At 39.0% G+C, this 23,796-nt stretch overlaps 1 protein-coding gene across 6 annotated transcripts in view; it reads right to left on the minus strand.

Moving 5' to 3' along the window:
- Positions 1-23,796, minus strand: part of LOC122982863 (protein diaphanous homolog 3-like) — a 190,865-nt gene that overhangs the window by 84,431 nt on the left and 82,638 nt on the right. For all 6 annotated transcript variants that reach the window (XM_044352483.1, XM_044352474.1, XM_044352467.1 and 3 more), the window contains 4 exons: positions 21,895-21,989; positions 18,633-18,734; positions 14,004-14,243; positions 11,403-11,532 (listed from right to left, as the gene is read on the minus strand). In XM_044352483.1, the coding sequence (XP_044208418.1) occupies positions 11,403-11,532; positions 14,004-14,243; positions 18,633-18,734; positions 21,895-21,989 (567 nt within the window). The remainder of the gene's footprint in view (positions 1-11,402; positions 11,533-14,003; positions 14,244-18,632; positions 18,735-21,894; positions 21,990-23,796) is intronic.

Here is a 23,796-nt window from a genome sequence, read left to right on the forward strand (position 1 = left end):
CACTATCAGTACAGGCCGGAGCTAGCTGGTTAGCATGCTAACTTCAGTAGATATACACAATACACAACAGCACAATACATATAGGTCTTTGACATGATGTCAAAACTGGTTTCTTCACATTCTGCTCATAATTTTAGTTAATTTTTGGAATGTTTTAAACTAAAACTCTGGCCAATTCTTACACATTGAACCTTTAACAGAATGTGATAATGGTCTTTTCACTGCAGATAAAGGAGAGCATGTGAATGTATCTACACAAAACAGACACACATGCATTACGCTGGCTAAAAGTAAGGTGGAATTTCATTCTGCTGTCACTCATGATTGAGAAAGAAGGCGGAATGCACTGCAGTAACAAAGAGGAAACCGTGTAAAAAAGAAATCACCACATAACACTCACTAAATCAACTGCATCTGTACCTGAAAAACGATTATGTCAAACAGTTCCCTCTCCTCATTGCATGTTTTACCTTGTCCGTAAAGCCACATTTTTACTCTCTCGGCAAATTGTCTATCTTCATTCTCTTTATCCCCTCCTTTTTCTGTCCCCCTTCCCTACCTCTGATGGTAAGCACTGACATTAATAGTTAAGTCAGTTGAAGGCACTGAAAATGCCTCAGCACACCAGTGTTTCAAAAATCTTGTCACAGAGTACATTGGACTCAACGATGTCTCAATCAGAGCAGTATTCACAGAGTGACTGCTCTGCACAGACTGGCTGTTACACTGATTTTTATTTTGGTAGGAAATCACTGTGGCAATCTGGGGTGGAAAAAAGATGCAGAAACCCGTTTAAATCTGGGTTAACATTCCCATGCAGTGATGTGTGCGTGCTTGCGTGCGTGCGTGGTGGTGGTGGTGGTGGTGGGGGGGGTTCATGTTTATTTTTCTTTCAGAAACAATGAAGCAATAGGGACCTGCTTTTACACAAATCTTGATAAAATCTTGACAAATGTTTGGAAAACAGCAGATCATCATAGTCATTATAGACATAAAATAATGTGACAGTTGTTCACCTGATGTCAGTGATGAATACAATCGTAAAATACAGGTCTTATATTCTGCCTGTGACATTAACAAAACTGTTGTATATAATTGTAATTGTAACTGTTGTAATATACTCAAAAGTATATTTCACAGAAAGTTGACAAGTTAACAAAGTGCTCTTTTTCATGCCTTTCAGGTCCTCTTTAATTTTACTACTGGTGAATGTTGTATATTAATTGTGTGTTCTCTCATGTGACTACTCTAAGCATTAACTACCCTTGGCTGCCCTTTTGGCCAGGTCTCTCTTGTAAACGTGCTAATGTATCTCAAAAGACTTCCCAGTTTAATGAAGTAAAATGCTGGCAAGAGACTTTTTTGTGGTTTTGGAGTTGTGGAGTTCCACTGCCCTTGATTCATATGTCGCTTTTTGTTTTTTTTTTTTTACAGAAATTAATTGGATTTTCTCACCTCTAAATCCTTGACTGACAATATGTCAACATGAAGTCAGTTAAATTTGTAAACATCTTTTCTCTGTTTCAGCCCTCCATCCAGACTAAAACAGTGTTTTTAAACCTGAGCTTTTCAAGAACGGCCTCCAGAGTGTGTAAATTTCATTGGCAATTTTATTTATATAGCACATTTCATTAGAAGTGAGCTCGATGTGCTTTACATTAAAAAACAAAATATGAAAATATAAGCATGAACATGAGAACACAGGTAACATAAGATATATAAATATAAGAATATAAGCATGAAGCATACACACAACGGACATTAAACATACCACACAGCAATTAAAAGATGATTGCTATGATTGTAGATAATTGTAGATGATTAGCAGGATTTTGAAGGTGATGCTGTATTGTACCAGGAGCTAATGAAGTGATTTCAGTACCGGAGTGATATGTTCAAATTTTCATGTACGTGTAAGGACTCTGGCTGCTGCATTTTTAATGACCTGGAGCCATCCTACTGAATGTATGGATAATCTTGCAAACAGAGCGTTACAACAGTCTAACCTGCTTGAAATGAATGCATGAACCATTCTTAAGGTCAGTTTACTAGTTTTGTATTGCACTGTATATATTGTGAATTGACAGATATTCATCCAGTTGTTTTTATACAACTTTTTCAAGTATTTTGCTTAGAAGAGGGAGATTGGTCTGAATTACTAATTACAGATTAGTAATTCCAACAGAGGTGAGTGGAGAGAGAGTTTGCAGGAAGCTATTAATATTTACTATGTCATTTATAAAGCAATGAAAGACAGTTTTAAACAGTTGGGTAGGGATGGCATCAAGAGAACAGGTGCGAGACTTTAGGCATTGAATTATCTCATCCAGATTTCTTGAGTTAACAGGTGAGAATGTAGGCATCGAGTTCATGGCGGTGAATTAGTGTGAGGGTGACAAGGGGCCAGATGTATTGTTATAAGAAATTATGTTATCTGAAAGACAACAGCAAATTCATCACATTTGGTCATAGAAAGAAACTCATGAGGGGTAGATTTGGAGGGATTAATAAGTTTGTCAACTGAAGAGAATAGGATTGAGGCATTATTCTGATTATTGTTAATCAATTCAGAAATGTAGGACTGTCTGGCAGACTTCATATCTTTGTTATAACAGTAAAGTGCATTTTTATAGATCTCATAGTCAACTTGTAATTTGTTTTTTCTCCATTTCTATCCGGCAGATTCTTTTTGCCATCCTTACTTTTGGTGGTCCACGTATCTTTATAGTTTTAGCAGGAGCTACATGATCAATGATCTAAGACATAACATTAGAGAAATTGTCCACCGTGGTATCACATGATGGCAAGGTGGGTAATGTATACTTTAAAAATTAATTAATAAATATATTGGCTGTATTATCAATAATGTAATGTTTATTAATGAATCTCTCAATATTTATCTGTTCAAAGAGCATATTACATCAAAAAATATGCAATAATGGTCAGAAATTGCAACATCTTGGAAAGCTGTTATTGCAATATCAAGACCATTAGAAAAGACGGGGTCTTGTGTGTGACCCTTTGTATGGGTGGACCCAGTGACATGCTGTTAGAAAGCAAATGATCCTAATAAACTGATGAACTGTTTTGTATCTGAGTTGTTGCTATTATCAACATGAATACTGAAATCACCCAATATGATAATACTGTCAAAACCAATTGTGATTTTAGATAACAGCTTACCAAATTCTTCCAGAAAACTGTGTCTCAGTTTAGGAGGATGACAGTAAGAAGTAGTCAACAGGAGATACAGATTCAATAACTAGACCTAAATATTCAGCTCACGGGTAATTTCCAAAAGACATGGATTTACAGCTAAAAATATCATTATATACAACAGCAACCCCCTTGCCCTTCCTATTAGTCCAAGTGCTATGTACCAAATTGTAGTTCGCCGGTGATGTTTCAATCAGCTCCTTTGATCAAGCCAGGTTTCTGTCAGTAGGAGATAGTCCAGTTTGTGTGCAGTAATGATGTCATTAACAATGAATGTCTTTTTTTTAGCTAGAGATCTAACATTAAGCAGTGCAAGTTTCAGAGTGCAAGGAGAAGTATTAGCAGGGTCAGACAGAGAAGGCTTGATATAAGACAGTGCTTGTTACTGGACATTGGTCTATTGTTAATTACTACTTTAATAGGAGATGTAAGTGGGCAATGAATGTCATCAGTTGAGTTACTTAAGAAATGGTAATAATTGGGACTCACAGTTTGTCACAAGGTGAAGGCCTTGCAGGAGTGAAATGTTAGTTTAATGTTCATGGACAACAAACAGGATCCTGCCTGGTTAGGATGAAGACTCTCTTGCTTGAAGAGTTCACTCCAATTTATAAATGTTAAAAAAAAGTATCCACAAAGGAGATATCCCTACTCCTACAGTAGCCTTTAAGCCAGATATGGAGCTGTCTTAGGCAGCTGAACTTAACATCACCAAAACAAGGGGGATGGAGTGGACCAGCTGGATCAGCTGCTTACCCAAATCAGGCAGTGTCCACAAGACAGATGAAATCTTCCTTCAGTGTCTCTGATCGTTGGTGATGTATGTCATTGGTGCCCACATGTACTACAGCAGAAGCGGTGGTCTGTTAGTAATTGTGTGGCAGAGCTGTTAACATCCTTAGTACAGGCTCTAGGGTAGCAGAAGGTGCAGCTGCCTTTGACGGTGACATGGCAGACCATGGATGATCCTACCACAAGCACGGCCAATGTTGCACAACGCCTACTCCGCTGAACATGCCCGTTAGACATTCTGCGAGACCCACCAGCAGGCTGATGTGGTTGGCGTTCAGAGGTTAAAACAGCAGCAGTAACCGTGACAACAGCGGGAGGATATGTCACTGCATCAGCCGAAAAACCCAGTAGAGGCTCTAGTCGGAGCAGAGACCCAAGCAGAGATCTTCCGTCTGCAGGCAGCAGCTGAAGTAATTCCTGTACAGATAGGACTCAAGCCCAGTCTGGGGTCGCTGTCAGCAGCAACCACAGTGGATCCGCTGGGTGACCAGGGGCCTCATTGGGGAGCACCCCAAAGCAATTCAAAAGGTTAAGCAGTGGTGGTGACACAACAGGGTGTTCTCCCTTCTGTGTACCTCTAATAACCACCTCTGACCAGTCGGTCTGAGGGTGGGGGGGTTAAGCAAGAGGATAGTGGGGGACACAACTCGAATCCCACAGGATGGTGTCCGATATAGCTGAGTTCATGGCTGTGATCTTTCTAGCCTGTGCACTTGCAACCTCAACAAAGCTGGACAACAGAGAGTCCCTCTTTTGGTTATATCCCTGTTGGCTCTCTGGAGCAGCTGATAGTCCTGAGAGGACATGCCGATATTGTTGATACAATATTTGTGAAATACAGTGAGCAAGTCAGAAATGCTGGTCTCACTTAGACAGATGGTGCTCTGCAGTCAGCCTCCACAGGCCAGGCCACCCTTAGCTCTTGTCAGTCAGGAGGTATCTTCCTCTCCCAGGCAACCAGACCAGGTGATCAAAACTGGCAAAAACATTGAATAAAACTGTCTTACATTAAAAATCAATGTTTCCCCGCTGTTGTTTGACAGACACAGGCCAAGTGGAGTGGCTGGGAGCCAAGTCGCTTGTCATCGCTGTGAACAGTTCTTGAAAACAACTCAAACATCATCCATGTCCAATGACTAAAATCCTTTAACCAGTTAAAAGACATAGTTAAAAATGCCCCAAATTTAAAGAATGTATCATGAAAATGTGCCTAAAAACTTGATAAAACCTGGATAAAAAGTCAATTTCAGACAGAATTTCTGGCAGTACACACAGAATTAAAAAGGTGGCTTTGTGTTTCAGTGTGTATGGGGAAACTGAGCTTTCACAAAATAGTGACATAAGTTAGGTTTTGGCTTGTGTGTGACTTCTATGTTTCTCTGTGATCATTAATTTTATCATTCACTCACCGTAGAGCAGCAGCTTGGGAATGATCACTGGTTAAAAGTGTTTATGGGTCGAGATAAAATAACAATTCCATACTCTCTCTGTTGTCTGACAACAGAAAAGAAAAATATGTAATTGAGAAAAACTATATTGCGAATTAGGTTGTATTAAAACACAGTATAGGTGATCACAAAAAGTGGGAGGAGAAAATTTGGAAAGATATTTGCTTTACATGCTCGTTTCTAGTTACTTTTAAGTAGATTTGCATCTGCCTGAAAACTAATTCTAACAGCCATTATGGTGTAAAACAACCCAAAAAAAAACACAAAAGGAATCAATAGATGTGGGAGCTAAAAACATCAACAAGACAAAAACAAGAAGACAATAAGAAGATAATAAAGTATGTTGGAAATCAGCTTATAGTAGCTCCTTTATACACCAAAGTTTCCCACACATTCATTTATTTGTGGCAGCCACCACACTATCAACATTGACTGCCACATATTGATTTTCCTTTTTTTTTTTTTTTTTTCTTTTTTAACTATTTAAAATGGATAAACTCTTATTTCAAAGTAGAGCTGCATACAGTGCATTGGTTCGCTCAGCCCACTTGCCCCGCTGTCTCTTTCTCCCTCTCTCTCTCTCTCAAACACATTGACAGTGGACCCGTTTGTGAATAGTCCCTCCTCTCCATGTGCACTCTGAATCAAAACATGATCATGCACGGGAGGAAGGACTGTTATGTTATCAATTCTTAGTTGGATGACTGACACTACAGTTATCAACTAAACTAAAGTGTCTGCTCTGTGAGTGCGCAGCAGCAGCAGAGTTGCAGCACAGAGTAACAGAGTGAGATGTCTGTCCTCCCTCCTGCTCTCTGCCGTAACTGTTAGCAAGCGGCTGCTCTCATGTCTCTCCTGGTCTTGGTGCTTGTTTTCGACAGAAACTCTCCTGCTCTCTGCCTGCTCGTGAATCTCTCCTTGGATGGCAGGCAGGTTGCCCGTGTGTGTGCGCTGCAGCCCAGTGTCGGCACTGCCACACACTCTCTCTCTCTCTCTCGACCACACACTACACTACGCATTGAGCTATTTCTGCGCCACTTGTATAACACATTTTAGAAAACATATTAAAATCCCTGATGCTTAGGCCCAGCGGGGGGGTCAACCTGCAATACACTGGAGGAAACCCTGCAAGTTATCTCTGATAAGTTAGTCTATGTTCTTAACACTCAAAATACAGCTGTGTTGTCAAGGATCGCTGTACATAGCTACATGCTATCTGCACTGGAGCACCATATATACAGTAATATTGATTAATTAATTTAAGATTATTGATTAATTAATTTAAGAGAGGTGGCCTATTTTGATCTCCAAATGGCAGATTTCTCCGAAGGGTGAGGAGTTGGATCTCTGTTTAATGGCCTGCCCTGTCACAGTCCAATGTGTGGCAACTTTCTGTCATCTTACTTTTTCTGTGATTATGCATTTTAAACACAATAAAGCCGATCACATAGTATAGCTTTTTATCATTAAACTGTAATTATGTTGATTTTCTCAGATGACGTTGCAACCATAAAATAATTATTTTGTCAGCCGGGCTGTGTGTCCCACTCCTTACCGGATGCTGGCTGTGATGCAGTTTTGTTATTTGCCAACTGCAAAGAGGTTTCTCTGTGGACAAAGGTGTCCTCAGAAGCCACATAGAAACACTGGCGTGAACGCAAATTGTTTTCACACAAAAAAAAACATTTTAAAATTTAGACAGCGTAATGCAGACGTAACCTACATAATCAGTGATCTCCTTTTATATGACCAATGCCTCAAATGATTGGTATGATAGAAAAAATTGTCAAAAAGACATTTAAGTAAACAACCAGAAACCGACATTTCAACTGCTCTATCATTTTTCCTAAAAGCCTTCTGTATAACTAAGCAACCAAAATCTGCTGAATGAGGTGTGGTCAGCATGCAGAGATTGAAGGAGGCCAGACAGGCAGTCTGTTAATGGAAATGATTAAAGCCCAGTGATGATACACTGACAGAGAAAAAGAGCAAGGGACGCCAAGACAAAGAAAAGAACAGAGAGGAATCTCCTCTTTTCTTAGCTTCACAATCCAAACTGCAAGCTTTTTGGAATGAAGCTCCCCTCAGGTGGAAGGGCATATGAACAAGGAGAGACATGCCAGTGACAAAAAATGAAGGCATATGCTTCAGGAGGTGTAAGAAAACTAGAAAATCTGACCGGGACTGATCAGGAGTGTGACTACAGTAGCTGGAATGTCTTGTTAAACATAAAAATGTGTTTCAAAACAAAATGATGCTGATGTTCTCAATAAACAAACTACAGCTTAAGACGTGAGAAAAATAATTGTTCTGTGTTAAAGTGACAAGCAGAGAGGGAGATGAAACATTAAATGGTGTTTCCATGTCTTCCTTGTTCTCTCTGGTCACCCTTGCTCTTGTGTTCTCTTTCTGTGTGTTAAAGCGTGAGTGATTTTTATGAGCAGTGGGGCCTGAATGCCGCTGTGGTCCAGAGGGGTTGCAGACAGATATAGGATGTTTTAGAAGAATAATAATTGGAATATTTGTGGAGGTCAAATCCCCCATTGACATCCTTTTATTACTCTGCCAACCTGCTGTGCTATAAATGAGACTGAGTGGAGCACACAACCATGCATACTCACTCACAAACAGCCCTGCTGCACATAGAGCAATGCTATAGATCATCGTTTGATTTATGGAAATTAAGAGAGTGAAAAACACAGATCTGCCTTCTGAGGCCAAAGCCTGACAGACAAGTGTGACTAGACTGATGGTGCCAGGGGCTGAGAGCTGGAGACTTGTAATGCAAGAAATCCTGGTGCTGAGCACCTATTACATACAAAAAGACCATGAAGGTCACTGAATTGCAAGTTGCAGTATAGACTTATATATAGACTTGTCAGTCTATATATTTTCAACTTGAGGCTCATCACTCAGACTGCTTGTGGCAAAACCACAAAGCACAACATGAACTATGAAGGGATTATTTGAAGGGAACCATCTCAATATAGCTGAATTCTCACATTACCGCTTAATGACTCCTCAGGGCCGCAAGTCTTGAGCAAAGATTTCACCCAAACAACCCTTCCATCTGTGCTGAAAAATAACATTTATGCAGACATTTCTATTTAGTATTGCGCATAGCTTTCAGAGCAATGTTTCTCCTGATGATAGGAGGCATTTGAAGAGTTACAAGCTGAAGCAGCCGGTTGAACACATTAATATGTCTCCATGTTTATCTGATTTCAACATCAAACTCAGCAACAAGTACCACACCACAAAACACCCTAATTGCCCAAACCCCCCTGCTGTGTTTATGTTTATGTTCGTGATAAGGGACAAAAGAAATAGAAAATAGGAGAGGAAAGGGACAGAAAGACAGACGGACACACACACACACAGCTAAATTGACAGACAGATATATACATAGATAGATGCATAAATAGATAGAAAATGGCAGAGAAGCAGAACACAAGGACTGCCTCTCAATGTCAGGAGAAATAATGACTGGAGTGCTGAAAAGAGGATGGCAAAAACAAGAAGACAGACACAAAGGAGCCCTAAACTAAGCTGCAGTTTAGCTTCCATGAGAGACAGGATTGGCAATGAGGGAAACGAAGGCTGTGTCACACACAGTCAAAAGACAGTGGTTTTTGCAACAGAAGCACACATTATTACTGCTATTTCTATCCAACCTTGTTGTGATGCTAAGGTGAGTTCTTTGGTTAGTGTCTATAAATGTAATGCAGCCTTTTAGTGTAGCCTTCAGTCCACCCGACTGGCTGCCAGACCTGATGAAAGCCACTCAAGAGCACGGTTCACAAAAACGAAAGGGGATTTGTGGGTCTGAATACCAGATATGGTAAGATGAGACACTTAGCATATGTATCTTATATTGGAACAGAAACTTAAAGACGGTGAAAAAAAAACATCACATTTATATGGATGCAAATGTATACTCAGCTTGAGGTCCATAAAGCAAGAACCAATATGTGAGTATAACTTGAACAGAGATCCAAGGATTGCATTCTCCATTGATCTCACCCTTGTACTTAAGAGTCTTGGCCAAAGGCTTGTGGACACGCAGCACAGTTGGGAGAAATGAAACACTCAACAGGAGCATCGTTATCCACAGATTATCAAAGCACCAACAAAACCTAGAGGGGTCCTTACAAGCAAGAGTCCAAACAATAATTCACACATCTCATCCTCACTCTGTTTTCTCCTCCTCACCCTTTCCTTCACTCCCTCCTGCTGGGAAAGGAGCAGTGGGTGAAATCTCCTTTGGAGCGGCAAGAAACATGCTCTGACAGTATGACCGCATACGCATGTATAGCTGAAAACACACACATACACACAGACTGCTGTGTGTCTGCTGCTCACTACTTCCTCCTGAGAGTTTCCTTATGGCAATATGAACAGAGAACATGACTGAGTCTCCTCTGGCCATCCAGTCTGTCCCTGCCTGCCTGTGACCCTTACTATACTCTGGATACACTCTCCAAACCTGGAGTACTGTGTGAGCACTGTGTGTATGTGTGTGTATGGGAGAATCTCTGAATGTGTGTATGAAATTATAAATAAAAAAAGTATATTTAAGAGACTTAAACTACATTTTTGCAGTCCATTGTTCTTCATCGGAACAGTAGACATGGCCTGAAGTCTTCTCTTTAAAAAGAAACCTATGACTCTAGTAAAGGTGCTACAGCAGAAGATTAATGTTAGTATCAAACAGCAGTGCAGATGAGCAGAATGTAGCACAGATCAAACACTGTGGTAGAACACAATGCATGTTTACAGAATCAACAAATATCTAATCCCAGAATAATCCCTGGAGAGTTACAAAAGTAAAAAAGGTAAGACTAGAGCTCAAAGTAAAACAGGAATACTGAATAATGCTCCATTTCTGTCTAGGTAAGAACATCGTCACTGAAGGCCACTCCATACATACATAATGCTCTCCAAACATCAGCTTTTAATGCCTATATCACACAATAAGGTTCAAACACAACCAAAGCAAATTAATATGAAGAACAAGTGTGTTATTGGAGGGTAATGGCTCAATCTCCTGTTTATGGTGAACAGTAACACACTGCTGGGTGTACTTTACAGGAGCTCAGGTAAAGGTAATTTGTTCTGTCTGAAATGATGCGATGCTAACATGTGATAAGGTTCAAGATATCAGTAGTTCATATGGCCGGACAACCAGAAAAGCTCATTATCTTTTCATTAGGCTCACCTTTACAATCATTTACCACTATAGTCCATACCGTCACCACTGTTTATGTCAGGCTATAATACTTGCCTACCACCATCAAAATAGAGGACAAAGTGTTCTCTCTTAATTTCTCCAATATTATTCATTTTTCAGTTTTAATAACATGTCTTCAGTTGCCCAAAACACATGTTGAACAGAAGATAACATGAAAAGCTTTTTTTCCATTCAACTCAATGCTAAGGAGGCTGGCATCTTTGAGTTTCGGTTTCAGTTTGTCACAAAGAGCTGAAGAAGAGACGAGAAAAAAAAGCAACATTGCGTTTCTTGTTTGTACGCCTTTTGTTTGCTCAAAGAATAGTCCAACTATTTGATTACTAATTTACCATTCATAAGACCAGTTGGCAAAGTCCTGATGGTAAACATCAACAGGGATGTTGATTTGATGAGGAGTGAATGAAACTCCCTGTGCACTTTGGGAGCTAAAGAACTTAAGTTGACACCAGCGGGAAACCAAAATAACAGCAATAATCACACTGTAATATCGCCTCAGAGAAAGTGGGAGGTAGATGCAGTGTGCATGCTTAAAAAGAGTCTCAATATATGATGTGCAGTATCTCTGAACAAGTAAAACACAATGCCCTTTATTTTTTCCTTCTGTTCTTCTAAGACCTAGGAAATATATAAAACTGTTATTTACAGTGTGTGTATGCGTATGAGGGATTGTGCAATCGGGTGATAATGTATATTACCTCTGCTTGCTCGGTCCACATGCTCAAGGTCTTCCGCAAACTTGATCACATCTGGAAAGTCCTCCTCACATATTTGTGCGAGGAAGTGGAGTAATGTGGTCTTCTGATCAGCTGACTTAGTATCCTTTAGCTGTTGTAAAAACATATATAAAAATATGTATTATTTCAGTTCCTTTAGTTTCAACAGACATACACTGAAGAGATTCTAAAGACTGAAATGTTTTTGGGTTTTGGACTGTTGGTCAGAAAAACAAGCAATTTTAGTAAGTAAACTTGCTCTCTGAGAAATTAGAATAGACACATTCGCTACTTCCTGACATTTGATAAAAAGAGAAATTAATCGATTCATTGAGAAAATAATCTGTTGATTCTGTGGATAAATAATTAATTTCAGGCCTAGGGCTAACTGTAAATTTGTAAGTACAGATTTGTTGTAAAGGCAATATCATATAAAAGAAAAAGAAATTTGCAATTCTTATTTGTGCATACATTTGTAGAATCCATCCAATTTTGAAGAAAGTAGAGAATCAACAACAGATTTCATGATCTAAAAACATATTTCCTGGATGTTATGGGACAAAGGTGTGTGTGTCATTATCCTTTGTTCTGCTATTGTAAACCCTTTCAGCAGCTTTAGAAATGCTGAGTGATGACAGTGCTACAGATGATTTGCTGTCTTGTACTCATGCAGCGGATGCATATTCACAATGTGGTGACCTCTTCTGTGCTTTGTGCCTCTTTCTCTCCCGCATGCGTCAATTTTTCAATTTCTCTGATAAATTTCCACCATCACTCTTTTACAGTCTAATTCCAAGATGTCTCTCAGTATCCCCGCCAAACATCCCTCCTGCGGAGTGCGTTGCTGTGTATCTCTCTAGGTGATCTATTGGTAGACAACAGTGTACTCAGCCCCGCTGGGTTTAATCATTTTTGTATTATCTTCTCTAATCAAACATTCTCATCTCTTTTCATTTCTGTTTTCCTATTTTTTCAAAAGCTTCAAGTGCTTGTACATAAAAGGTCCCTCTCGGAATTTAGATGGATGGTAATCTCAGCTGACAATATAAACATTTTGCTTTTTTACACTTGGGCTAGGTGCTATTTCCCTGTGCTATGGAGTGTGCCATTGAATTAAGTTGTCAAACTCAGGGGCAGGCATGAAGGTAATGTCTCCCTCTGTATATCCTGCCACTGACATCAACTCACGCCTTGGTCCCACAACATACAAGCACAAGATAAGGAACCAGTCACACTGGAACAGCAGCGTTACAAACGTGCTAAACACAAGACATATTCCCTCATAGACTTTTATTAATTGATTACATTACTGTCACACCGGTGCAACTAATCCATCATGAAGGTCTGTAAGTGTCTCGTGTTTGTGTATGCACACGCACTGTTGTTTATATGAACGTAAGCACTGAAGTCCAACAGGGCAGAGGTGGCAGTGATGAATGGCTGTGGTGGTTGTTACTGTGGAAACAGCAGTGAGTGTGCTAACAGCTGTAATGTAACCAGTGGTGGAGCCTCCTACTCCTGGATTACACTCTGTTCTCTGTCACCGTCACTATCATACAGGAAAACTTACTGTTCAGTCTTCATCCCATATAAAATCCACATATATCTGTGTTTTCTATGTTTCTGCCCCACTAAGCATGGTCCTGCAGGGTGTGTGAACTTTCAAAGGGATAGTGTCCGTGGCCCCAGTTATCTATTCTGAGCAGGAGAATGAGAATAAAGTGCTCACTAGGTTTGACTGCTTTGATAGATGACGGCAGATAGAGAAAAGACCTGTCTTGTGGGGCTGATAGTGTTCAATCAAATGAAATAGTTTCAAACAAAATGTCTCGTCACAGCAGCCACTTTAGATCAGTTCATTGATAAGGCTCAGCCAAGGTGACATAAAAGAAAAAAAAGAGCATCAGTAATTAAAAAAAACCCAAAACAAAACACTGACACATACATGGATAGAAACAAATTCTCCTAAAAACACAGAGCCACAAAAATACACACAAGGAGAGGTGTGTAAACAAAGATACACATTGCAACATACATGCTTTTACACGTTTGTGCACAAAAAAGTCATCCTGAACACTGAATCTGTCTGTAAGTCATCCAATACTTTTCTGATGACTGACTGCGGGAAAGAGTGGGTTTTGTCTCCAAATTCAAAGTCTGAACACAATGGATTGTTACTGCCAAGGCCAGAAGAATAAATCAGTTTGTACCAATGACACCATGGTAATACAAAATGAGCAGTTAAATGCAGGGTTTTTGATCACATGGAATCAGTGACTGCAGCAAGTAGAATAAGAAGAATCTGGCAAGCCTCATTCAAGCAAAGGTCTTCAAATCTTTTCTGTTTGTATTTGGTCTTTTGCCTTTTGTCATGTTAATTGTAATAATTTACTAATTACATGTTGCTGCTGCCATCCTATTGGAAACACACCTCTGTCAAATCTGTAAAAAAAAAAAGTTCATCTCATGAGTATTTCTTTCCTTGAACATACGTACATCACTCCTGTTACACGGCTGCCACTGGAGGGATAAAGAAATACAAATGTGAGTTGTTGCCAACAAATTCAGCATTTCACCCCTCACCTTGCAGAGGGAACTGAGGTCGAAGCCGTATGACTGGGCGTTTCGGGAGCCTGCATTCATGTAATTCCCCAGCAGCAGCACCAGCTCCAGCAAGCGGCCAAAGGAGCGGCTCTTCCTGACCTCATCACAGGCAGCATTTACAGCCAGGATATCTGGACGCAGGTTGGTTACCTGCTCCTCAAACTGCAGTCGGAAGAGGATGTGGCTGAGGCGCGGGTGGAGCCGCTTCACACTGCTCATCTGTGAGAGGAGAACAGAGATGGAAGAGCAAATAAGCAAACAAGGTAGAATGAAAGAGCAAAGAAGAATATGAAAAAGTAGAGGTGTAGAGCATAAAGCAGAAGAGAAGTAAAGCAAAAGTTAGGAAAATGATGTCAGAGAACATACTTAAAATAACTACAATCACACTTTTGGCACACTCTTACATTCAGCCAATCTAATTTAAAAGACATTTATGCAACCAGCATGCTCGAAAGTGTTGCTAGGCAGTAGTTATAGATGCTGGCAGTGATTTGATTTGGGACCCAGGTCTGGTAAGTTAATTGTGGAGTTAGTGTCCATATAGGGCAGGCAGCGGAGGGGGTGGAATATACAATAGGCTGCCTTGGATTACCACTCTCACACAATTAGAGAAAATTGGAAAATATTGCATTGGGCCCAGGGCCTGGCCACAGCAGTGATTGTGTATGTGTGTGGGGTGGTAGGGAGAGGTGCACGTTCCAATTGTCTGTTTCACACAACAGCTGGCTGTGCAGTTTGATGTCCTCCATCAAGGGTTTAATTATAGCTACCGTAATGTTATCAAATTACTATTTCAGTCGGTGAGCAAGTGAGCGTCTGTGTGTGCATGTACTATGTGTGTTTGTATGAGAGAAAAGGAGAGAGAGGAAACAGGGCAAGAGAAAAGTATGACACAATTAAGAAATAGCAAAGTGCAGAAGAACCAAACACAATGCTGAAATAGAGCCCGGAGATGGGATATAGTATGTGATAAGGATATTATAGTAAGGAGAAAATAATCAGAGACAGAAGAAAGAAAGCAAACACACCAGAGCGCCTTCAAAGTGCATGTGTTCTACTCTATGAATGTTACTGAGGGCAATGGGCAAAAGTAAGCTGCTGAAGGCAGCATTTAGGGACAGCTTCAATTATTAAAAATAAACAAAATGGACATAAAAAATAAAATAAGATAAAATGACATGTCATTATTGAACAAGGTGGTAGGATGGTGAGAGTGAAAAGACAGCTCTGTTAACATTTCTCTCATGCTATCAACTGTGAACAGGGAATTGAAATATTATGCACCATATAGAATAAAACAATTTTTTTGGCAACTTCTAATAAATGTCTCAGTGGAGTGTCAACAACAATTTAAATCCTAGATGAAAGACTTTAATTCAAAGAACTGCCTGTCATAAAAACTGTGACTACAGTAGGGCAAAGAGGATGCATGTACTGGTAAACAGAGTGATTACCAGGCCAAAGGTCATCAACCACAAATGATGTGTTGCAGTAGCAAGAACAGCTACTGTACTGCATGAAGTTCACTGGGGTAAAATATGTTAGAATATGATTTAATCTAATGACGTGGAGATGTATGGAAATGAATACTATATTTGAGAGCTTTTTTGCCATTTGACTCCTTGTCAAAGAACATTCAATTTATTCATGCAGTTGCAGAAAGAAAAATTAAATGACTATATTACCCTTATGTGCATGTAAGGAATTTTAAAACAGTGTGCAATCGGGTCTATTCTTAGGCATAGACACAACTACACACTACCACACACAAGGTAGAGTTCAAATCATGTGTGAGGGTGGCGGATATAGAAAAAAGATAAGATAAAATGCATATGTTTGCACAATCGAAATTAAAAATTCCCTTTGAACCTGAGCTTTTCTGATAGGTGAAAGCACACAAGCCTCCTTGGGCCTACACAGTCACAGCAGCGAAACAACATTATATAAGCAGGCTCCTCTTTGTTCTATGTCTCCCTGATGAACTATACACAACAGCTGAGCATGCTCTATTTCTGGCTGGACCACAACAGCGGGGCCAGCTCTATAACCACGAATGTCCATGACTGACTGACCGACTGACTGAATCGCTGAGTGATGAAGTTGCACCACGGGTTGGCTGAATGCCACCACTTTCTGTATCCATTTCAAATTAAAAGCCCTCATTTCAAATTAAAGTCTCCTGCTGCGTCATTCTGTACCATGCTACTTATTACACTAAAATAGTATGTGAGATTTTTTAGTATGTCCAAAACCTTATTATGAAACCAGTGAATACAATGTGAATTGTATACCATTTACGGGGAAATATTACTGTATGCAAGCAGTGGACACTACGTTGGCATAAAAATCCAACAATGCAATGCAGTAGTAACAACGACAACAACATAACAGACAATGGCAAACAGTGACCAAGGCAGCTCTGGCATAACGGCAATAACGCTTCAATTTAAATATGAGTTAAGTATAAAGGCCATAAGACACTGCCGCCAAACAGCGCACGTCAAAACACCTGCCCCTTTTATTTTTTATGTACAACCCTGACACTGGCGGCAGCTAGGCGCGTGTCGACGCACCGCCCCGTGGCACTTCACGTTACTGTTCTATTTCCAGTGTCACCACCCCTGAAAAAACGAGGAGAAAAAACGCTTTTTCCAGAGAAAAAGCTGTTTCGTACTTCAATAAAATATTGGTCCAGCTACAAACATTATTTACTAGTTCGTTGCTTGCTTTTCACTGTAGTTTTAACTATTTCTCTTTGGCCTGTATCTACAAGGCAAAAATGAATTAATTGTTGGTTGATCTGCTGCTTTCAAAACATAATCTCACTGCTCAGATTGTTATTTTTTCAAGTTATTAGTCAAAAATAGACAACTACAATAGGCAACTCACCAATGGCATTTCGTTGTCCCACACTGTACTCATAGAACTGGAGTTACATCCAGCTAATTACAATATTGACACGCTGCAGCGTGACACTTCCGATTGGTGCTCGGGGTTGGCACTTGATGTGCATCATATGCATACACTGTGTTTCACTTTGCTACGCGTAATATATTTTTTAAAATTAATTCAGACTTTATGCTTGGCACGGGCTACTATGGTTACGCATCTCCAACCAGCAAGGGGGCTCTCAGGAAGTGATGTGATAATTATAGCTCAGTCAGTGCGTCCGAAAAGATACATACTACTGTTTAATTACACAAAAGTATGTAGGCTATGTGTGCACAAAAGTACACATATTGGGTATGCAGTGAACAGTATGTGACATCAGACACATTGCCAGTGATATGGAATTTAGAGCGTCTTTAGATTCTCTACTGTGACATATTTCTCAGTAAAAGAGAATATTTGAGCGGTGTACAGTTACAAGAGGGATTTAAATCAAATCCTTCATATTTAATTGGACTGCTAAAAGTGGGTAGGGCTTAGCAAGCGCAACATGCAGCTGCAGAGATAAACAGAGCTAGAGAGGACTATTGGCTCCACACACACACAAATTTTTTTGTTAGATCAAGAGGACGAGGGTTTTGGAAAGTTTTTGCTCACTGATATCCAAACACACATCACTTCCCATTTTTCTCCATAGTTAGCTGGTCGCCCCAAAGTCACATTTGATTAATTGAATTTTTGTAAACGTCCCTGAATTCAAGATGAATCATCAAACTTTTGAAACCGTTCTGAAACAGGAAGAGGAAAGACAAGGATTTTGACATAAAAAAGCATAAGAGATAACTGAACAATTAACACAGGATTAGAAGTAGGAAAATTTATTTTTCATTTCACTAGGTCTTCAAAATCCATGTAGCATTTCATACACAGTCCAGCCATATACTAGGTTTTGACCTAGTCTTGTTTACCCCCCCCCCCCCCCCCCATCAGCTGCTCAGCCACTGCATTTTCATTCAGTGATAAGACTCTCTTTCATGGATGATTGCAAAACAGGTGGGTGTGTGGGGCAAAAGAAGAAGACTGCTGGGTATTTTGTTAGCAACTTAGTTGCTAGGCAGAAACACAAAATACACAAAAAGTGTTACACCCCTCATGCATAATTCTGAATAAGCCTCCTTTGAAAAGTCTTTAAGAAAACGATGCAGACATAATTAGGCAGCAGTACTGCTCTTTAATGTGCATAAATTAGTGCGGCAGTCCACAGGTGTCCTGTCTTTCCTCTTAAGGCTTAAAGAGATAGAATTTTAAAAAGCTTGGGATTAGGATATTCATATGAAAGTGCTCTGATTGTGTGTGTGTGCGCGTGTGTATGTGTTCTTATGAAACAGAAAGAGAGACACTGAGGAGAGATATGATGCAAATACAAGTCAAGTTTGCATTACTACTGTATAACATTTAACAAGTAATAAACCAGTTTTATAAAATTGTGTGTGCATAATCGTATTTATGTTAAATCCCTTTATTCAAAGCACATTGAAGCACACTGAATTTCAACGTAACTGGCATAAAAAGCAGTGTAGTGTATAATATCTAAGGTCTTCCATTAACAAAACTACAGCATAAAAGAATATTTTTTGTGATGTACCTTTATGTGTTCTAGCTAAAACCAACAGGTGGGGAGGTTAGGAGCGTTCTGTGTGTGCATGTGTGTGTACTCACCACAACCCCAAACTGTTCAGGCTCTGACAAGTTCGCGTACTCATTTTTATACTTGGTCAAAGCATTCAGCTGCTCCTGCTCTGGTAGGTGCTTCACAAGGTTCTAAAGAGAAGAGAGAAGTAAGAGGAGTATGAAGCAGCACAGAGGAAAGCACTTCATACAATGTATTAATTGTTCATGGTACTATGTTGGATTTTTCTCCTTTTTTTGTTTCAATTTCTTGAAGCATGAAGAAAAAGTCATGATTTAAACTGTGCAAAATATAAAGCTATTCACCCTGGAGTATATAAAATGTGCCCTTTTTTTTGCCTACGCACCTATATATGGCAGAGCCAAGACTCAGATATACTGCAGTGTGGTTGTCCACAGTACATGCTTGATTATTAGTGCGGTGCTTTCATTTAATTTATTTTTAATTTTAGAATGAGTCCTAAGATTGGCATTTCTTGTTTGTACCTACCATAAATGGAAATCTAACCTATTTCTGCTCCATTTGCCTCACATTTTAGTGAGTTTCAGACCTGCTGGTGAGTTAGTAAGTAAAAATACAGTTTTGTAACTGCAACAAAATGTCTTTCATTCACAAACATCCTTAGGGTGATATACATATATACTGTTGTTTTAATAGACTATTGAAAAGTGAAATTGTAATTGGGTTATTTAGATAGCTAAAAGGAATAAATGTTAAATTATTTAAGACATGTTGATTACATTGGCTTCTCATCTGAATTTAACAGCCATCTTAACAAATATGGCTCACACTGGGGTAAATATTTTGGTCTGATGGATTTAAATGAGGTTGAAAATCTGTTCCTGATGCCTGGAGTCAGGACAAATATTGCCACTTCCATTACTTGTGGTTTTTATTGATCTACTATAATGGAATTTGCTTCAATGACAATTATTTGTGTATTGTAATTAGCAAATATTGATCAAATTAAATTCTTTAAAATGCACATCCGTACATAGCTCAGCTTTGTTTTTGTCTATTTGTTTAAACTCAGGTTACCCACACCAACACTGACTGATCACAGTTAAATAATGTAAAACACATAAATACATTAATCAGTTTCTTCAACATCTGGTTCACAATTTTAAGTCATCAGCCATTTACATATTTGGTGACATCTATGGGTTTATTTAAATTTGGCTTGTTGAATGTATGCTGCATAAGTATAGTGTACTTATTCACACCTTTGTTTTCAGCAATTTAGATTATGACTCTTTATTTGCCAGAGTGCCCAAGTAATCAACTGAGCTGTGTCCAGCTCATACAAAACACAGCTGCCTAGGTACTGACATGCACTAGAAAATTGGAGCACATTTTCCCATTGTGGCTTCCCAGCACTGGTTACTCGTGGCCTTCAAAATTGATCTTAAAATTTCATTGCTTGTTTGTCCCATCTGATATAGTTTACCTTCACTGTTGTTACACTTAGTAGCTTAAGGTCTGCTGACCAATTGTTACTGCCTGTTCCTAGGGCCAGGCTGGAGAAGGACGATAGCAGGACATTTGCTGTCAGGGCTTAAAACCTCTAGAACATTCAAAATCAGGCAAGCAATGCAAGTATCCTTTATTAAAAAGTTATTTTTACAAATTGTCTTTTAATCAGTTTTACATTTATTTTGTATTTGTATTAATTTTATTGATATTTTTTTATTACATATTTTATCTTCTAATCTATATATCATATATTTAAGCACTCTTGTGAGCATGTATTTTTAAATCAGTTTATAATGAGAGGCCTTACAAAATAAAATAATTTAAGTTTTTTGTTGATAAATACCAAAATTGAGAATAACAGGGCAGTAAAAATAATGATCCACAAGACAGTAGTACCAATACCCTGACCTAGAGTCTATCCAAAAGACAGAAGAAAACATCAGCATACATGTCGGCCAACAGGTAACAAGAAACTGCAGTACAGAAATGGATTTTCAGTACTGTGATTTAGAAAGTCTCAATGTAAAGTGTAAAATATCCTGCTCAGAATATGTTGGTGACATAAACAAAAACATTTGTTCGCAATATGTGTGTAGGTTAAAAAACAAATACTAACAAATATACTGTTATCAAATAATGTTACCAGAACTCTAAAATATCAATATCTGTCTCTACTACAGTAATGGTCAGGTTCTACCCTGAGCCCAAGGAAAACAACAAGCAGAAACTTCCTCAGAACTTGACAGTTAACTGGGACAGACATACAGAGAATGAAAGAAAGAACAAAAGAAAGGTAGACAAACACAGATACAGAGAATGAAAGACCTATAAGAAAAAAAGCAAGAAAAAGACACAGACAGATAGATAGATATATACACAGATCAATAGTTCACACAGTACATATGTGCTTTAAAGTCTGACTGAAATCACATTTGATCATCCTTCTTTGCAGTCAAAAATAATGTTGACATGTTTCTTATATATAATGGTAATGGTTTTGCATTATTAAAATGAAGAAATAAAGTCTGGCTCTTGTCTTGTACAGCAGGCTGCTGTCTGCCTCAGTGTCACCATTTACTCTGCCTATAATAGAACGCCACATTACTTCTTTATGCAAGATTTAATTTTCTGTATCGAGATAAGGACTCCCGCTAGGTAGGCATATAACAGAGCAGAAATTAAAATATAAATTTCTCACTTTTAGTTTTTGTTTTTTTCTCAAAGGAGGACAAAGGACAACTGATTTACAGAGCAGATATGTATACTGTTGTAGCCAAAAATGTAAGACAGTTAGATTAAGTTACACAGCTGTCATTAAACTGAAATGTGACTGTTAAGCACATAGAAGTCATGGCCACAAAGCAAAGCAGTAACAAAAACACAACAGCAGAAAAAGAGTATTTATAAGATACTAGTTAACATCAGCATGGTACTCATTTATTTATTCACAGATTGCCTGAGATCACCAACTGCTTCCACACCTGTTGTATAGTAGGCGTTACAGATGCAGATACTTCAGCCTCAGGCTACGTGCTGTTTCAAGCTAGACAAATAATCACGACGATAGACAAGAGATGGGGCATAATCCTTAACTACTAAGTAGGAGAAGCGCAGTACTAAAAATATACTTCCTGCCTCAAGGTGAAAACTTACACATTGTAGGATAAGCTAGTTTCCAATATTCTTCTCTTATCAGAGCTTGGTAGGTGCAAATCCAAGTTAGTGTTAGGAGGTCAGTCCAAGAAAGTCATCTACTAATGTCAGATAAGTAACTGACGCTCTACACATTTTTACAGCTTTGTTCAGAACGTTCCCTACCTGGATCATAGGTTCACTGAGCTGCTCTTCATCCACCTCCAATATCATCCGACGGATTTCCTGATAAGGCATACGGAAGGAACCGAGGAAGATGGCTACACAGAAACAGACAAACAATGCAACAAATGCTGTGGTGAATACACAAATGGTTCACTAATGACCTGTTATGTTGCATTTTCTGACATTTAGTCATACAAATAAAAAATCAGAAACAAACAGAAAAAATATAAAACAAACTAAGAATGAAATTAAATAAAAAAAAGACATGAAATTAGTTAAACCTGGAGTGCAGAACCTTTGTCTCCACCTTCTGGCAGTGACAGTAATTACACAAACACTGTAGTCATCCCCGCAGACCCCTGATGCTTTTTATGTGAGCCGGTCCACACCCTGGTGATGTGACATGGTTAGGGCGCACTGCAGACAGTCCACCCCAGTCAACAGTTGCAAACTCACCATTGCTGGTTGACGTAAAACGCATCACTACCGGTGCGCCAGCGTGGGAAAGTCACCACAGACACCAGATTTAAAAATTACAGTATACTGTGAAATACCGAGAGATTTACCTGGCAGGGATAGGCTTAATCAGCATTGTTTGAACTCGTTTGGCAAGGGCTTGAATGTAACAGACATTCATTTATAGTCCAGCATTCCAGCTTTAAAGGTAAATCAGTGCATTAGTCAGCCAGACATAAAACTGTGTTCTAAAAAAGTGATTTGAAAAATGATACTTGTTTAGCAAGCAAGTGGCACCATCTGGAACTAGATAGCAAATGTCTTGTCAAGATAAATCATTAGTCTAGCCAGTGGAGCCTCAAGGACCCTGCCAGTTAAAAGATCTGTGACCTGTCTTTGTGCACGATGATTCAGAACTTTAAAGATTATCAACAATTTCTGAAGGTTAAGATGCTAAACCTGTGGTAATATGTTCTCCTTGTAGAGTATCAGCTAAAATCCTAACCTCTGTGTTTTGCATTTGACAGAATATGGTGTAAAGATAGTCACACACAAATTGATATAATATACAGCAGAACCTGAAACAACTCTCCAAAAAGTATGAAAAAAAAAAAATATTACTCAGCTGACAGGGACAGGAAATTTACTTCTTTTCTAATCTTATTTCCATATTTTTTGATTATATATAAAACAACTTCCTACCTATAGAGAAAAGAAAAATATTTCAAATGTAATGCCTCTGACATTGGTATGCAGGATGACAGAGCTAATTGCGTCACTGGCCTTTGGTCTTGGCAGTATATATAGGTAGGTAGGTTGAAAGGAAACATAATGCTGAAGGATTCATGTGAAATTGAAAAAAAAAAACTAGTGCAGTGCCCATTCAAAATGTGCCTGTTCGGAACGGGCCAATTGCTTATTATTTCTCAAGAACCACATATGTATGTATTAACTGACAAATGTATCAATTAAAACAATAAGGAATTAATAAATTAAATGGTTTTAATTCAGACAGAAACTTCACCAGTGAGACTAAACTGGGGTTGAACTGTAGAAGCAGTTTACGGCCTTCCACTGGTTGATTCTGGACTGATTCTGGATTCTACATGCCAGTTTCATTCACAGTACACAGTTCAATGGTGAAGCTTAAGTCACAAACTTTTTCAAGTCATTAACACTACGGACTGGTCCCACCTCCCACCACAATGTGGGTTGCAATGGCAGAGTGGCGCTGTCCGTATTTCCGCTCGTTGACTTCACGGGCAGAAGAAGAAGCAAATTAACGTTGTTTATAAGGTATTTTTACATATTTCTTGAGAACCGCTCATCCAAACAACTTCACACTCGACACTGCACTTCCTTGAGTCCCCAGCAATACAACCGCCAGGTATGAAGACAATCGGATGAACGGTTATCGAGATATGCAAAGGACAAATATACAGACAG

The sequence above is a fragment of the Thunnus albacares genome, chromosome 1, assembly GCF_914725855.1.
Source record: "Thunnus albacares chromosome 1, fThuAlb1.1, whole genome shotgun sequence".
Lineage (NCBI taxonomy): Eukaryota > Metazoa > Chordata > Actinopteri > Scombriformes > Scombridae > Thunnus > Thunnus albacares.